Source organism: Penicillium concentricum (genome assembly GCF_028827145.1).
Source record: "Penicillium concentricum strain IBT 3081 chromosome Unknown utg000006l_segment0_segment0, whole genome shotgun sequence".
In the NCBI taxonomy this organism is placed as follows: Eukaryota; Fungi; Ascomycota; class Eurotiomycetes; order Eurotiales; family Aspergillaceae; genus Penicillium; species Penicillium concentricum.
This window is the reverse complement of record NW_026622759.1, coordinates 1,850,473-1,867,628: the sequence shown is the minus strand read 5'-3', so window position 1 is coordinate 1,867,628 and position 17,156 is coordinate 1,850,473. Positions and strand designations below refer to the sequence as shown.

The following is a 17,156-nucleotide window of genomic DNA, read 5'->3' as shown; positions in this document are numbered from 1 at the left end:
ATGCATAGTATGTCCATTTGAGATGTGAATTCTATTCAATGAATATTTTCCCTCTATTTTCCTCCTTCAATAAACCCGAACAGAAATGCTATTATTTAACCGGATTGTAGTTGCGCCCATTGTACTTGAACTATTGTATGCTGCATTCTTGTATGATTATAATTGAAAATAGAGACTTTATATTTCTCTCCGGCCTTTTGCTGACCTAGAGACGAGAATTTCGGATTTTCCTTGGGGCTTCCACATGTGCCCGCACAATGAAGTCGCAACCTCCAACGGTGACCTTCTCACCACTCTGACGCCCTCTCATTTCAACATCCAACCCGTTCGCCATTGAAGGCAGAGCATCACAGCTTGATCCCAACGCATATTTGATCTCCCAGTGATCATCCGTCCACTCTTCCCTTCGCGCGCTAACATCCTCCCCAGTGAGTTGAACAACCCGTTCTCCAAGGGCTGTTTGCCTAACCACGTGGGTTTGCTTCTGATGAAGGACCAAATACGAACCCCCAATTTGTGCTAAAAACACCTTGGTAACTTGGTGCTGACCCTCTTCCAGAATACCCTCATCAGACTCTAAGATCCACGAGAGACCACGCCCTGACCCTTCCGGACATTCGCGAATCGGAAGATACCTCCACACCTCTTCATAATCCGTCATCGGCGCTCCGGGTACATCTGGTCGAGCCATGGTCCCAGTCTCTAGAACATTTCCATCGGGAAGCGGAATGAATGGGCATGGATTGCTCACGTTGAAATTGTGGTGGGAGTCAATCTCATGAGTGAACACCACGCGTCCTGTGTCAAGTCAGTTAGTCATTGCGTGATGTACCATCGATGGTCGGAAAAATTGATTGGGTCATACGTGGGTCTTTGCCTTCCTCAATACATTCTCCGGCGAGGGCCCAATCGATTTTACCGGTTTTTTTATCGACTCGCAGATCAACGTACCATTCGTCCACTGTGATCACCAGTGTATCAGTGGTTTCGAACGGTGTTTCCGATGCCCATCGCATTGACAGTCGTGTCGTCAGGTTTGATTGCAGCAGTGCAGATAACTTTGACATTGTGTGGTGATAATTAGTCAAGATGACTCTGGAGATGGGAAATTTTGGTAGGTTAACTTGGTATAGGTAATCTACATGGTCTAATTGGACATATAAATACAAATTGAATGTGCTAACAATATCTCGAAGTGTCTCCACAAAATCTCCAACTCCGAAGAAAATCAGACCCCGCTCTCCAAGTCTCGCTGCCAGTTGCCGCTTTCGCTGAAGACTCTCAGATAGTGACTCACTTGGTTACTTATCGGATTCAAGAATACACACAAGCTCATTATAAAGACAACCGTGATGCATTGTGAAATACCATTTCTTATTCTACCTTCTGTGTGACAAATTGAACAATGACGTGGATCCTGATCGTTGCTTTCATAGCAGCCTTCCTTGTCTACCACCTCGCTATTTCCACTTTGTTTAGCCCTCTTGCGCGAATCCCCGGTCCAAAGTCTTTCGCGTTGACCAAAGTCAAATTAGCCTATGAGGACTACAAAGGAACTCGCACGCGCAAGATCAATGCTCTCCATCAGCAATATGGACCCGTTGTGCGTATCGGCCCTAGTGAGGTGACCTTCAACAGTACTACGGCTTTGCGTGCGATCTACGGTGCGGGAAGTGGCTTTGAGCGAACCGGCTTCTACCACATGTTTGAGGTCTATGGCCGAAAAAACATGTTTTCTTTCGCGACCGCGAAGCAGCACGGAGAAAGGAAGAAGCTCTTTGCCCACGCCTATGCCAAATCTGTGATGCTCAAAGGACAAAATGCAGAAATGGTCGAGCAAAAGGTCAAGCTATACATGGACCTTTTGGAACGAGATGGAGGGAAAAGCGAAATATTTTCTACCTTGCATTATTTCTCCCTGGACACGATCACAGACTTCCTTTACGGATCTTTCGGCAAGACTTCATGTCTTGAGGGACTGGGGCAAGATCGCGAGCTCATTGGGGATATCATCGATACGGCCCGCCGCAAGCTGTCGTGGTATGCAGTTCATTTCCCTCACTTCACGGAATGGCTTTACTCGCGAACCGGGTTTAGTGGCTGTATTGCGAAATGGTTGTATCCCATGCAACTTCCCACGACTTACAGCGGCATCAGACTCCACGCGATGAAAGCCACTCAGAAATATGCCAGTGCTTCTGCTAGCGCGAGAGCGAGCACATCAGCCCTGATTTCCAGACTGTGGAGCCACCACCATTCCCAAAAGCCAAATGGAATCGACGATCTCGATATTGCGTCGGAATGTGCAGACCACCTTCTGGCAGGCATTGACACCACCAGTGATACACTGATGTTCCTGATTTGGGCACTTTCTCGACCAGAAAACAAGGAATTCCAAGACAAGCTCATCGAGGAAGTTTGTAGTATCTCCGAAGACTCGCTCAATTTGAATGGCATCCCCAAAGTAGAAAGCACCGACAAGCTCTCCTATCTCGATGCAATTATCAAAGAGACCCTTCGGCTCTACGCACCTCTCCCGGGATCAGAGCCCCGTTCACTTCCCGCGGCAACCACAATTGATGGCTACACGATCCCGCCCAAGACGGTGGTTTCTATGGCCCCATACTCGCTCCATCGGAACCCTGAGGTTTTCACAAACCCCACGAGGTTCAACCCTGATCGCTGGTTGGATCCTTCTGAAAACTTGGCAGATATGAAGAAATGGTTCTGGGCATTTTCCAGCGGAGGAAGGATGTGTATTGGCATGCAGTATGTTCCTTGTTCTCTATAGAACGACGTCACCCTGTGACTATGAGAGATGGCTAACAAATAATAGTTTGGCAATGGCAGAAATGACTACTCTGGTCGCAACCATTTATCGAAAATACAAAACCACGCCAATGGGAGATTTCGGTGCCGTCTCTCCTGGTATCACAGGTCGCTATGAGGTGTTTTATGATGACTCTTGTAGCCGAATGCGGGTATGTTCAGCCAACATCTTTCTCTTGAAGACCCACTAATCATGGAAACAGGAACACGAGTGTCAGATTGAGTTCACGCCACATTAAGCAATGTAGGTATATTTATGTCCAAGTAGTGTAGTTGTCCATGTGTTTGACTTGAATTGCATCATATTGGGGTTTAACAGATGAAATTCCAACCCTATGATTTATGAATTTAAAATGATTACCTGTTTCCAATCTCAAGTTGTTTCTTCTGGTAGTGCTGACATATCCAAATGACCCGTATGGGAGGATTCTGCAAACATGGGACTCGTCTACTGGCTGGGTGATTTTGCCAGCGGAAAATAGGCTTATGAAGCCGCTGCTGGGCGATATCCGTGAATCTCCTCTATCTTGGTCTGCTTCCGCCTTCCGTCTACCAGGAATTCGCCCCGGCGGGAATACGGACTTTGTTAGCGGACCAGTCACAGAAAAAGTAATCCAATGTCCTAGGATCGTATGAAACATGGAGGACACGAGCAATCTCATTCGTGACATAAGCGTACTCGAGTCCAGGATCATCACATGATATTTCTACACAATGGAGTACAAAGTAGACGAGCCGCTCTATTTATACTTGACCTGTTAGAACCCTTCCTCCCCCACCCTCCGCCCCACCCGGCCCGGGGCGGAATGTCTTGGTCGCGTGTGTAGTCGCGTGCGAAGATTGATTTCTCGAATTCGAGTCCCACACAGCACGGCCATGTAAATTTTATTCTTCAAGGTGCCCCTTCTTAGCATTTATAGATCGAAATAAACGCTTTGGTAGACTTGGTGACAAATATATGATAATGATCCAGTGCAAGTCATCGCTGTCACACCCGACTAGTTTGTTCCAAAGATGGTCCATTTACTCCATACGGAGCACATTCCCTCTTTTTTTTCCCTAGCACTCTTCGAGTCGGACTAGACATCGCCAACTTCCTTTTTGGGGTAAATAAGTAGGCAGGGGTTATCCACAATCAGAACGCATGGGGATGTATACGGGATTATCTCTGTAATACTGTGTATAATACCGCATCATGTATTTATAACACTGTATTTTATTGTATATATTACTGGTATTTCTCTATCTTGGCGAGTTTGGCTGTCCGGGGCGCCTTCCGCGGAGGTGAATCGTTAATTTAACTGGAACAACCTTAGAACCGACCTGGATAACACCAATAATATCCCTGGATATCATACTGCATTTCTTGGCATCAGCCGCGCTTCTTAGCTCCAAAGAATACGAAATAGTCGAAGTCACCGCCAACATTATTCTGTGCAGCTCATTTTCTTTCTTCTCTCTTCTCCAATACTTGAATCTTAATATTTTGCTCCCCCTTCACATAAATATATCAGAATGAATCTCAGTTGGCTACCTTGGCGCACCCAACGCCTTCACGCAGCCGTGAGAAGCAAAGCGACATGGGGTTATGTCATTTATCGCACAACCTACACTCCTCAATCCGACACTGCCTTCTCCCAGATCGTCGATCTACTCAACTCATACATCAAACAAGAATTATTTTCTGAATACGATTCAACACCGAAGAGTAAACTACACAGCGCAGAACCTACTCCATATCATGAGATATGGGCCCAACACCGCCCAGTCATCATGGCCGATCCGGTGCAGTTCGACGAAGCCTCAATAGACTCGATTCGTTCTCATTTTGAGTCTTGGGTCAATTCGCGGGAGAGGCGAAATCATACCACATGCATAGTGATTGACGATGAGTCACTACAAGCATTTTTGGATGCTCAGCCGACAGAAAAGTGGGAGTCGAATAGGGGTATTCATTCGATCCGCTATCTCAAGGTGTTAACAGCATTTCCGGAGATTGATGAGTTTGATAGTTTCATGGGTGCGGAGTATCCGGGGGGATGCTCGGATAGGAGAGGCATTCATCCTGTTCTCAATGCGAAGGGGACGGCAGCATCATCGGAGTCCGATGACGACGAGTATGATAGTTTCCTAGGTGGATGAATGGCCAAATGAGTGTTTTATATATGGTCTACCACAAGACATGAGCGAGATGGGAATGCATTGGAAGTGAATGACTGAAAGATTGGGGTGGAGCGAGCTGTGAATCCAAAGATACATGTAATTCTGAAGTCGCGATACTGAGAGTCTCGAGCTCGAGCGAAATTTACAAAGAAAATATTATGCAGGGCACTAAATATGACACGAATTCGCATTATAAAGTTGGATTCTAAATACAATACAAGAAATTTAAGTTATGCCGTAGGGCGTCTATCTTTTTGTGGAGTCTGATGCCAGTCTTCTACGTCAATACTCTTTCAGCCTCAATTTCACCCAGGGAATTGCCCCGAGCTCAACATCATATCCGTCACTGCGTCTCGGTAAAGAGAAGTGACTCGACTTGAGCTAGTAGTATTTCAAGAATGTCTTATTGGTGGCACGAGAGGAACTTCAGTGGTAGACTTGGCGGGCGAACGAGCGGGCAAGGTGGATTTTGGAGGTGTTAGAGGCTAAGGAAACATAAGCGGCGTGACCTGGATTAGTGGAATGTAGCAAACTCACAGGTGATCGAGTGACACTGCCAAGCTGGGGCATGATGGTCGTGGTAGAATAGGTGTTAGGACGTGTGAAAAATTACTAATGAGGTGACTTCAGAATAACTTTACGGTTGATCTATGTACATGCCCGAGGTTTAATAGGTGACGAAGATCGACGTGGAAGTGGGTTCGGGGGAATCATTCGCCCACGTGTACGGGCGACAAAGTGTGCCAGCTGGACATAACTCTCTTGGATAATGCCTGGCCATAAGCTATCACCGCCTTCTCGGAGTATATATGCCATTCGATTTGTATTTGTATACTAAGAAAAGGGGTACCTAAGAAGTTAAGGCCCGAGAAGCCAAGGAAGGGTAGGGTGCTAAGGCAGCCTAGACTATATACACTAGTTTAACAAGGTGATGTATGTAGGGTTAATACTACTTCTTTTCTGGTTTTTTTAATGGTCTTTTATACTACGCTTTTGTGGTTTCTTTCTAAAAAGGGAATAGAATTAGCTTATAGTATGGAATTACCATTGAGTATATAATTATGAAATACACTTACCTAGGTAGAGTGCACATATGGTAAACAAATGAATAGAATTTTGACCAGAGACTTTATTTAAATTCACAAGGAAGCTACGAAAAACTGAGTTGGAAGGAAAGGCTTACCGATCTTGTCCACCACATTCATGTCGGTGATGACCACTTTAAGCCGAGAAACTCTCAACCTTCGAGAACGCATCACTCAGTTCAACACCCTGCTTCAAGAATCTCCTGGGCTTCAGGTCAAATCCGGAACTAGAACCCTCTTCCCCTTCCCACTCAAATCCTGAAATTTGAAGATTAAGGACCCTTGTCCCTTCTTCAAGCCTGGGAAACTTGATTGATACTACTGCTGAATCCACTGGTGCCTGAACCCGATCCCCATCTCGACATGTCAGCGAAACGCCCCAGACTCGCCCCTCCGGTATGCTACAATCACCTACCCATCCCAGAAACTAACCTCAATACCTCCTTCCTCTATCATCAGACTTTATCTCCTAGGCTTATGCCAAGTAAGATGAATTTCCCTTTTCTATCATGCTGTCTTTAGACTTGAGTCGCTAACGTGCAACAGGAACGGATTCGCAAGTGTGCCCAGGTGGGGACTTCATGAGTCAGCAGTAACACGCGCTGTTCACGCTCTCGAGACTTCGTCAGATAATGAACCGCTGGTTCGAACTCATCATTCGGCATTGCGACTACATGATCTAGCTTACGTATCACATCCCTAGTACGGCCCCGAGGTCTGGCTTGTGAAGGGCGCGTGTGAAGATATTGAAGTGGGAGGGCGACCGGTGCATCCTTATCCTGAAGACAGATTGGACATTCAAGCGTTTAGGAGAGTTTTGACCCCACGTTCACCATGGAACGAGGAATGCCTTTTTAAAGATGGTATCAATCCAAGAAAACTCCTATCCCCCGAGAAGATTGATGGCTTGCGCGAGCTTTTCCCCGCGGAAGTAGGGGCCCATGTTTTCGTTAGTGGATTCCTCGTTGTCCTTTTTAACTCACTACACGACATTCAAGCCGTGTATGAGAGAGACTGGATCGTGGAAGTTGGAGGTTTGTGAACAGTCTATGATGAATATAGGCTCGGACCCAGCGCCGCGCATCTTTGCTTTATTGTTTGGAGGCGTAGTATCAATGGAGTCCGATATCCAGGGGAGGCAGAACCCTTGTTGAGCGGTGATAATTAGAAATTGGATTATTGGTCTACTTCTGCATGTTTTCAATAATGCATGTATGATGCAATAATATGCACATAATTGGGAGGGTTCCAATGCCGAGCCCCAACATTTGTACACACTGTACCATCTTATCGGCAAGTGCAACTCGAGCTGGTTGGAGGTGAGCGCTACTATTTTAGGTCTGCTACCATTATTAGCTAAAAGTATCATTGGAAGTACACACCGTATATCGCCTCCGCCAATAAAACCACCGCAACACCCTACCAATAACCTGATTATCTGCTTACACATGCTCTTCAGGGCTGCCCGTTTCGCCACTCCAGGGCTCTTTGTTGCCCAAGTGTACTTGCTTATCTTACCCGGGGAAATCTCGGGTATACCCGCGCGCATCCACGGGACCCTTCAGCCCCATAGGGTGGTTCGAAAGTTTGAATTGAAAAGAAAACTTGGTTTTGTTATTATACTAATCGATTAAACGAATATATTTTAATGCCAAGCACAAAAATGAGGGGATGAAACAGCGGGTAGCCTATATATTCTACGATCAAGGTGCTTACTCCGTATTCCGTACCGAGAAGGCGTCGTTTACCCGTATATTAATGGATATTATCTAGGGCAGGTAAGGCTAGGAGGTTATTCACAGCCTCACACTCGACACTAGCTGCGAGGTGGAATTTTAACACGTCTAAGTGACAAGGGTCTACGATGTATGACGGGAGGAGAGTCACCTAGAGAATATATCCAGTCCCACTTGATGCCCACGTCACAGTTCTAGATGCCGATCTCGGACCCTCGAGTCCCGAATTAGCATGGGCGAAGCAACGTGGCTATGGAATACGAAAATGATCAACCCCTGCCAAGGGCTAGAGCATGTACCCCGTAAGCATGTAATGTCGAAATCTAACCTGTTAGACTTTGCCGGGGTGTTTATGTTGTACATTGACATCATTGGTTTACTATCGGGTTTTATCGGGGCTAAGGGTTCTCAACCCAAAAATGGAGAACAGGGCAAATCTCATCCTTTAATCTCGGATGAGCTACTCCGTGCTGTCTTTTCTAAGATTTCAATGAATAGGCTAGTTTGACCACTCCATAAAAATATATCGGAGAAATGTATTTAAGGGAGAACGATCAAATGCATGTGCACTGACCATTGCTTGAAACCTTCAGATGGGGAAGTGGAGAGACCTCGGGAGACTTGGCTTAATTAGCAAGAACGCCCGAGCAAAATTCAAAATATTCCCAATTCCAAATAATTTTGCCGACTCCCGAGCATTACAACGTGGATGCTCTTTGATAAATACAGTGGCTATGTCCAATAAATTATATTGGTGTTGCAGTTGGGGAATAATAGGCATCTGTATTGTCTTGGCCCCCACGTACTAAGACCCCGGCTTCTCGGCGATGTAACATTCCAGGTTGTATTTCTGTGGGCCTTATTGAAGGGCTATAAGGGTCCACCCATTGAAAGAAAATGAAAGGAAAAAAGTGAAGTAATTACGCCCGGGGTTCTGCCAAAAGAAAAGAGTTCTGCAGGAAGTATGAAGGTGCGGATTGTTGCACCCGGGCAAGCTCGTGGATCCACACAAGACAGATGATTGGCCAGAGCGTATATGCATGAACGCCAAGACAAGTGGACCTCACCCGGGCGTGTTGAGCCTCTTTAGTCCAAAGGAGTCGATCATTCGGGTTTAGATCGACCTCGGAATGTGTGAACCTGCACCTTTCCTTTTTTTTTCCCTTTTTAGCCTACATAAAATAGCAACCAATCATAAATATATCTTGGTGTTGGTTATGCATTTCGACTCAGCCGGATTTTTGCAACATGCCACCCTACATCGTAATGATCCACGTGTAATCTGCCAAAAATACTTACATAGCCTGACATCTTTAACCTGACCGTGATGAACCCTCCCTTATACCCGATGGGGGAAACGAAGGACAAATGTCCCTAGGACCATTGATCGGCATCAAATCTATCATCAGGGCTACCGATCGCCCCACTGTCGAAACCAAACGCTTCATTCCCTGTAAGATTGGAACGGAATTTTGTCAGAATTTTCATTTGGATAATGCGTGAAACTCCAGGATAAAGAAACACTCGATATTCAGAGAAATTCGAGCATTGACTAGACGACTAAGTGGGGCGCAATCACCCAATAGGATAAATTTTCGTATTGAGCTACGTGGGTAACCCGATCAAGGCTGAGGCTCTGACCAGGAAGATCCCCCGTCATTGTCCAAAATCCTTCCCTTTTAGCACCCTAGGTAAAAAAATTATAAGGCGTTCTTTGGGGTCGTTTCAGGCGTTTTTTTAATTGACTATTCGGTACTAGCTTGGTTCTTGATTTTATTAATGAGGCACCAGATCGGCGTGTATGCAGGAGGGTTTGGAGATACGACCGAGACCGTCCGGCATACCCACCCATAGAGCTGTTGACACTAAAAGTCTTATTAACCCCCCCTTTTCTCTTTCCCTTTCTCTCTTAATCTTCCAAGGTTGTATCACTTTGTCTCTCCCCACTCGAGCTCCCATCACTTTCACAACATCTAAACGTGCCGTGTAACCTTGACCCGAATGGCATATTGAGCCGCATCCGCCGTACGACAGTCTATTCCCGTTACGTCTACAACATGTCTACATTCAACACCCAATATACCACTTCCATTCCGTCGCCATTCGACCTTGACTGCGCAACTCGCATGCCCCCAACACTGGCCCCAAACAACACCCGTCAAACGGAAATTTATCCCACTCCGCCTATGAATATGTCTTCTCCCCAAACAAACTCCCACCGAGTCAGCAAGGCCATGAAGGGAAAGCGAGTTCATGCGTGCGAGCGCCCTGGGTGTTCAAAGGTGCGTATCCTCGGAATGTCACCGATGAATCATTTCGCTTATCACCATACAGGTTTTCACCAGAGCCGAACACCGCAGACGACATGAGCTCAGCCACGAGCCTAAAAAGCAGTATCCATGCACGTACAAAGGATGCCAAAAAGCATTCCATCGCCCAGATTACTTGACTCAACATTTGGGTCGGCAGTGAGTAACGCCCCAACCCATTGGAAAAGTCGAATCCATGAACTGACTGAATAAAAGTGCGACCTCAGCGCTAAAGGAAAACACATCATACACCCACAACCCATCGCCTCGTCGCTCAAGCCCGCGACAGCAAATGCAGTCGCAACCAACCAACTCAGCCCCAATTCCATTTCAACCCGACACCAATTATTCCGGCGTGTGGGGAAGCATGGATTCTTCAATGTCATGTCCCCAGTACTCTAGGGGCCAGAGCCAGTCTTCCACATCTGTTGATGACCACCCATCCCCGTACTCCTATACGAACGAAACCTACACGAACGAGATCTGCAGCTCACCCGTCGCGAGCGACTCTTTTACGAACCCCCAATATCCCACTTCGGGCATGCCAGTAGAGATGGTAACTGCCATCGATCAATATCTCCGGAGCATTCTAAAACCTGAAGCCTTTTCCTCGCCCCAGCAAATGGACCCGGCGATTTGGAGCTCGGAAATTGATATCGATCCTACGTTGACGAAGATCGAGAGCACAGTAAGTGCCAGGAAATTGTTACCAGCAAAAAGCAAATGCTAATGCTTTTTTTCAGGACCAACTACCACTCTACCTATGGCCTCCCCCACACCAGTTGCAATACGAGGATCATCCAGTACAGATGAACCAGCCATCCGGCAATCGCTGAGAATTATTCATCAGTTGATACGCCCTGGGCTTTTGATTTGCTTTAGCGTTCCTGTCCCACTCTTTCCATCTTGCTTCTCGTAAACTCCCTACTCTTTGAGTCATGATTCCTCGATACCTGGGCTCCATTTTCGGCAGGCGTTTACACCATTCTTTTACTACTATGATACCATGACAATGCGTCGTTTGAGACAAATTGGATTTGATTTTAATTCGAGCTACTTTGAAGATTCTGCGCATACCGCACTACCTGCATGTTATTCATAGATCGGTCGGTCTGCGCAGACTACGTTATTATTAATTATTTACGATACCCACAAGAATCTGACAATTCACACATTCACACATCCCTTACAACACCTGTCTTTATAATGTGTACTATGTATGGAGTAAATTAAGTAGTCCGCTCAAAGATCCACTCCACGTGTTAGGCGTCCCGTTAAACGATCTGCAAGGCGTGGAACCTTGCAGATTGGATCTATCGAGATCTACAAACGGGATTTCCGACGCCACGGCGTCACATGATATTTTTTTTAATTGCGCCGAATCCTTCACGCGCCGTTTGTGATATCCCTTGCATGTGGCTGATAGTGTTGGTTTTGGTGCCTCGAAAAGGCAACAAGGCGAAATGCCGATACCAACAGCGCCTACTGAGTTGCCTCTTAGCACACCGCTTTGTTGGAAATGGGAATATATCTGCTTTTTCTTCGTTTTCGGAAATAGATGTCTTGTGATCTCGGGTATGTGGGTATCCGAGTCTTGTTGAGACTCTCGACTTTTTTGAGGTGCATGCTTCTAATTATATGCCAAAGAATATATATCGAAATAGTCTCATTACATGCTTTATGGAAGAAGAAAAATAACTCGACCCAATATGCTGATTGGCTATGATACTGGTACTCATCGGGATACCTGGTTTCGATAGCCGTAGAGACGATCACCCGCATGAAATCGAATGGCCCCACGGGTAACTTTTAAGTTCCACGTTTCGGTTCACATCCGAAAACATGGTGCTTCACTGAGCTTGGACATTTTATTCTTGTGTACACGAGACAGATTTCCCGATCCACGTTGCACAAGTCATTACACTGTGGGCTTGATCTGAAAAAAAGTTGAATGTGTACTTTGATTCGCGAATATATTCAATAAGCTTTTTATCTCTTGCTCAAACCAAAAGGCCGCGAAACTCAACAATATATCCAAAATTATACAAAATTATATACAATGTCAAGTACAAGTCACAAAATCACAAAATCCCTCCCAAGTCCGTAGACATTGATTTACTGAATATGCTCCATGATAGGTCCGGTATAGACATTTCTCGCCCGAGCATAGTAGTAGATGAGACTGAGGATGATGGTTCCGAAAGTTCCAACAACACTGTAGTTCATAGTCTCAACACTCACCACCCAAGACGTAGGCCAGAAGGTGAAGAACACAGCGATGGTCATGTAAATCAAAGCCCAGGCGTTGATGAGAATACCCCAGATGCCGGGGAGATGGAACGGGCCCCAGACGAGCTTCGCGCCGGCGGTATTGACGACGTCGGAATTGCTGCTGCGAGCAGAGCTGATGCCGCCCGTGCAACGGCGCCAGAGGAGAAGACTACCAACTATCATGTATGAAAGGTACAGGCCGGAGATGGACATTGAGCAGAGATCGTTGAAGGCGACGGGGGAGCCGATGCTGATGAGTGCGAGGAGGCAGGCGATCACGGATGTTATTAAAACAGAGTAGAGGGGGATGGCAGAGCCCTCGGTGACCTGTGGGTATTCAAATCAGCTTGATGATCCAGACCAGCGCGTAGGGGGTTAGAAAATGAATCTTACCTGGCTCCACAATCGCCAGCCGGGAATGCCGCGATCTCTAGCAAAGGACCAAAATTGGCGCGAAGTCGACGCCAACATGCCGACGGAGGTGGTGGCACCCATGGTAGTAACGATTGAGGCCATTACGGCGGTTCCGGCTACGGAACCTGTTGCCTCTAGGAAAATGGCCATAAAGGGCCATCCAGTCGGTGATTGGAGGGAGGATCCAAGATCACCGCTGCAGAACAGCATGGCGAGCAACATGCCGAAGCCCAAGGATCCGTTGATCAAAACACTCAGCATGATCGAGGTGGGGACTGCGACGGCGGCATTTGTGATTTCTTCGGACATCTAGATGGAGAGTTGCGGTTAGTCACGGCCTAAATGTTTGAATAGTTTCGATGGAGAGACGCACATGAACCGCGGCATCACCACCGGCAAACGCAAAGATACAGCCGACGGTTCCGACGAAGAACGACAGTCCTTGAGACGGGAATTCGCCCATGTTGAGGAATTGGGTAAAGACCTCCTTGGAGGTTCCATGATCAGCCATGTAAGTCAAGGGGATGAGAATAGCGAAGAAGCCAAGGATATGGAGGATCAAGATCATGCCCTCGAATCGAGGAAGAACCTTTCCTCCAACACTGTTGATGGCGACGGAAAATGCCACGACGGCCCAGAATAGGAGAGTCGGGTGCCAGTTCTTCGGCACATATGTATTGTCTGTGAGTAAGATCAAGCCTTGAATCAAGGTGCCAACCAAATAACACGAGGTTGCGAATGTTGCTTGCCACCCAATGACAGTAAGCCAACCTATGAAATGTGTTAACATTAGTTTTGCATGGCTCTGTTGATCTTCTACTGACCTGTGATGTAACTCATGAGTTTCATGCACGATCGCGGGGCTAACATGGATGTCCAATGGTACTGTCCTCCAGATGTGGGTGCCCTATTAACCAGTTAGCTTCAATCCAGATAGCAGGGAGATAATTCCGTACATAGAAGCCAATTCTGATAGAACGACAAAGGTAGCTGCGACACCAGCCCAAACGAAAAGAAATCCATATACAGCTCCAGCTGGACCTCCACTGTGTAACTGTTAGCACTGCGGGGTCAATATCTCATCCAGGCCCCTTACTTTTGATATGCTTGCAAGAATAGCCTATTCACAGTGTCAGCTAACGTTTTCTCAGGCTTAATCTTTCCCGGCACTTACACGACAATTCCCTCCCAGGTAATCAGAATTGTACAACTGAAACCCAGCATTGACATCAAACCAAAGTTGCGCTGTTTCGGTTAGTCCGTATCCGATTTGCATTCTTCCAGATCATCTACCTTCAAGACAGGGCGTTTGCCCATACGGGCGAGATTGGCATCATCAAGCTCCTTCCTTGATAGATTGTCCATCTCCTGTGCCCCCGAAGACATCTGTTTCGAATATTTAGACAGCATAATGAATGATTGCCGTATGATTGCAAGAAAAAAAAGCAAAATCCCCAGATCAGAGGAGAATAATGCAGGCTTTTGCCATGGACGTCGAAGGTTCAAGGGGCAAAAGGTTTGAAACTAGCGCAATCAATTCTGCACATAGTTACATGTGGTTGGGGAGATTGTTAGACGCTAATGCAGCAGGGGTAGCACGAGGCCGGCTAATGAACCTAGGCATTGTCTGAAATTATGTGGCTTGACTTCCAAAGTTCCAAGGTTGTCTTGTAAGCGATGCGAATCCGGGTACGCTAATCACTCCCGGCAGCCGAACGGCAAATGGCTGGAATTTTTTTAAGTTTATCGGATATTCCGTTAGTGGTCCTTAGTGTCCTTAGCGGTCCTTTGTATGAAGTTGATTGGACTTTTTTTGTTACATTGAAGTGGGGTGTACAATCACACCCTATCGTACATTGTGATTCGTGGATGGTTATAAAAGGAAAAAGCGCAATGTCTAGAAACAATATAGAAATATGCACAAAAGTGGATCGAAGGATTTCTCAATTTTTCAAATCTCATGATTTTAGCTGAAATTCAATTTTGTAACTCTCCAGTCACGGTCCAGGTCCGCGTCTCCATAATTATGTTAGATCGACTGGACTGGCTTTCATTGTCGTCGTCCCGAGCAGTCACCACAGTCTGGGTCCCTTGGGGCATTGAGACTAGCTCGTGAGTTTCACTTCCCTGGGTGCCTTGGGTGCGACGGGAGTGCTTGTACGTGCTCATAGCATATGTCCTATGTTTGCTGGCATAGTTGGAGCTCGTCATTCCCAACCCCATTCCCGATGACCGAAGGTTATCCAAGAAAGGCTTGAATTGGGGAGAACAGGCAGTGACAATGCTTAAGGTTTGAGCCACTTGCGTTGAAATTGCGACGGCCCAGCCATCAAAAGTAGAATCGGTGGAATTCTTTTGACTGGCGTAAGCAAGTTGGCAAATAATCGCGATAATTACACTGTGCCATCTTCGTTAGTGAATTCTCGCAATATGGAATGGATTCAGCACGTACATAACTCGGATCAAGAATACACTAGACAAACTAGCCTTTCTGCTGAAATCGGTCTGGATACGAACGATAACTAGCAGCGCTTGACCCATTATCCCGGCCTCCGTCAATATATTCGTGATGCCGAGGTAATTCCACCACGCAGCCTATAAAGTCAGCGACTGCCGTGGTTATGTATAGAGACAAATCACTCACCCGGTGGAAACAACTCCCGTATAGATAATTCCATGTCTCTGGTACACCGCATTGGAAGGCGGCCGTGAAAATGCTAACAACAGTCCACAATCCGATCAATATTCCCAGCACGAGTGCAAAACGGCGATCCAAGGACGCGGGTGTCAAGTTGCGAATGAAGACCAAGAGCGATAGTTTCGAGCAGCAAATGCTGACAATGAATAGAATGGTCGCCGCGTATTCAGCCTGGAGTGATTGAAACTCATTAGGAAGGATTCAAGAAAGGCATAATTCTATTCTTACCTTCATCATGGTTTCAAGTGAGTGATCTGACAGCATATCACGGTGCTGTCCCAGTCCATGCGCCGTCGCTACCGAGACCACAATGGACTGCGCAATACAGAGCACCAGCGAAGCAGTAGCGAGGCCATCGTCAAATGTCCACTTCCGAAAAATGAAGTACTTCGTCCCTAGACGTGTCAAGACACTTAGAATAGCCGTCACCAGCATAAACCAGGTCAAGACATTGATCGCAGGAGTCCAGGTGTTTTTCAACTCCGGACGCATGACGGCGATAGTGAATCAGAAAAGATGCACCAAGAGGCTTAAAGCCATGTGCGTGGCGGGTAATGGGCGGGTATCGCATGTTGTGTACGTGGTATCAGGTTAACTTTAGGCGTTCATAGTCGTGGCTGAAGGTGAAGGCGAGATTGCCGGACTAATAGAGATGATTGGTTTGAAACTCAGTCCATTTGTGGTCAGAAATTCATAAAAAGCAAATTACATTACACTTGCAGGGATGTTAAAAGTTTACTTGCCAAGAGGTCTTGGGATTCGTTTAAAAATGAATCACTCTCCACTTACTATGAAGCTATCAACTCGCATAACCTGTTCATCGGCAAACGCCACTTTGAGCAATTTATTATTAATCCCTGTTAATCTTCTTTTCTAGAATGTCGAAATCTAGCCCCTTGTCCTACTATGTTCGGAACTGTTGCCTTCTTAGCTTCGGTCTATATTATATTCAGTACGGAGTACTCCGTACCTTGTTTATTAATTAATTCCTATCTGCAGCTTTATGCAGAGTTAATTAAATTAACATGTCTTACAATATTTGCTTTGCTATTGCGTTCAAGCTCATCGGTGTCCTGCAATTTATAATAGACCAAAGTCTACCTTTCAATTTCAGGAACTTCTACTCCGTACCAAAAGCGTGTGTCCATTCAACTTGCCGATTTTGAATTTCCATAACCATGAAGCACTATAGAATAGCCAGATTACAGCGAGGGCAGGTCTGGACCTAGTTCTAGTCTAAACCCTAGATGATAACGGCATAATGACATCCGTGACTTAATCTGATTTGCTTTGTGGTGAATTCCCCTGTTTCTAGCATCCCCCGATGTGACAAGGTGCTTAGTATCAACCCATTGCTAGAGCAGGTCATATGATGCAGACCCGACAGGGCCAGTGTAACATCCCCTGGCGATTAAGTCAAACCCGCAAGGGCAACCTGAAACCAACCGAGATGGACTACAGAACTACCAGAAATCACATGCTAACGTAAGCGCCAGAACGGCAAAATCAGCGGAGCTATAATCTTTCATGGGCCCTGGTTTATTTCGCCTATTTTACCGCACTGACCTGCTTATCCTTGAGGCTGAGAGTGGAACGACTGCATTATCCCTTCATGATTGGAGAAGACTTGTTTTGGTGGCCTATAGTCAAA

The 17,156-nt window shown here is 46.3% G+C and overlaps 7 protein-coding genes across 7 annotated transcripts; 4 read left to right on the top strand and 3 right to left on the bottom strand.

The window, feature by feature from the left end:
- Positions 1-205: 205 nt before the first annotated feature.
- On the bottom strand, positions 206-1,067 carry N7517_010898 (uncharacterized protein; the record flags this gene model as incomplete). The annotated part of the gene is made up of 2 exons (XM_056728621.1): positions 206-798; positions 866-1,067. 2 exons carry the CDS (start codon positions 1,065-1,067, stop codon positions 206-208), a joined length of 795 nt encoding a protein of 264 aa, XP_056574436.1.
- A 338-nt stretch (positions 1,068-1,405) lies between these two features.
- On the top strand, positions 1,406-3,068 carry N7517_010897 (cytochrome P450; the record flags this gene model as incomplete). The annotated part of the gene is made up of 3 exons (XM_056728620.1): positions 1,406-2,769; positions 2,837-2,981; positions 3,033-3,068. 3 exons carry the CDS (start codon positions 1,406-1,408, stop codon positions 3,066-3,068), a joined length of 1,545 nt encoding a protein of 514 aa, XP_056574435.1.
- A 1,276-nt stretch (positions 3,069-4,344) lies between these two features.
- Positions 4,345-4,971, top strand: N7517_010896 (uncharacterized protein; the record flags this gene model as incomplete). Its single annotated transcript, XM_056728619.1, has 1 exon — positions 4,345-4,971. The coding sequence occupies one exon, from the start codon at positions 4,345-4,347 to the stop codon at positions 4,969-4,971; it is 627 nt and encodes a 208-aa protein (XP_056574434.1).
- Positions 4,972-6,440: 1,469 nt separating this feature from the next.
- N7517_010895 (uncharacterized protein) lies at positions 6,441-7,119 on the top strand (the record flags this gene model as incomplete). The annotated part of the gene is made up of 2 exons (XM_056728618.1): positions 6,441-6,473; positions 6,781-7,119. 2 exons carry the CDS (start codon positions 6,441-6,443, stop codon positions 7,117-7,119), a joined length of 372 nt encoding a protein of 123 aa, XP_056574433.1.
- A 2,751-nt stretch (positions 7,120-9,870) lies between these two features.
- N7517_010894 (uncharacterized protein) lies at positions 9,871-10,958 on the top strand (the record flags this gene model as incomplete). The annotated part of the gene is made up of 4 exons (XM_056728617.1): positions 9,871-10,095; positions 10,148-10,281; positions 10,339-10,810; positions 10,866-10,958. The coding sequence occupies 4 exons, from the start codon at positions 9,871-9,873 to the stop codon at positions 10,956-10,958; spliced, it is 924 nt and encodes a 307-aa protein (XP_056574432.1).
- A 1,279-nt stretch (positions 10,959-12,237) lies between these two features.
- On the bottom strand, positions 12,238-14,217 carry N7517_010893 (putative GABA permease; the record flags this gene model as incomplete). The annotated part of the gene is made up of 8 exons (XM_056728616.1): positions 12,238-12,720; positions 12,787-13,116; positions 13,181-13,578; positions 13,632-13,714; positions 13,764-13,853; positions 13,904-13,927; positions 13,982-14,052; positions 14,101-14,217. 8 exons carry the CDS (start codon positions 14,215-14,217, stop codon positions 12,238-12,240), a joined length of 1,596 nt encoding a protein of 531 aa, XP_056574431.1.
- Positions 14,218-14,784: 567 nt separating this feature from the next.
- N7517_010892 (uncharacterized protein) lies at positions 14,785-15,997 on the bottom strand (the record flags this gene model as incomplete). Its single annotated transcript, XM_056728615.1, has 4 exons — positions 14,785-15,205; positions 15,260-15,402; positions 15,452-15,676; positions 15,734-15,997. 4 exons carry the CDS (start codon positions 15,995-15,997, stop codon positions 14,785-14,787), a joined length of 1,053 nt encoding a protein of 350 aa, XP_056574430.1.
- Positions 15,998-17,156: the final 1,159 nt, after the last annotated feature.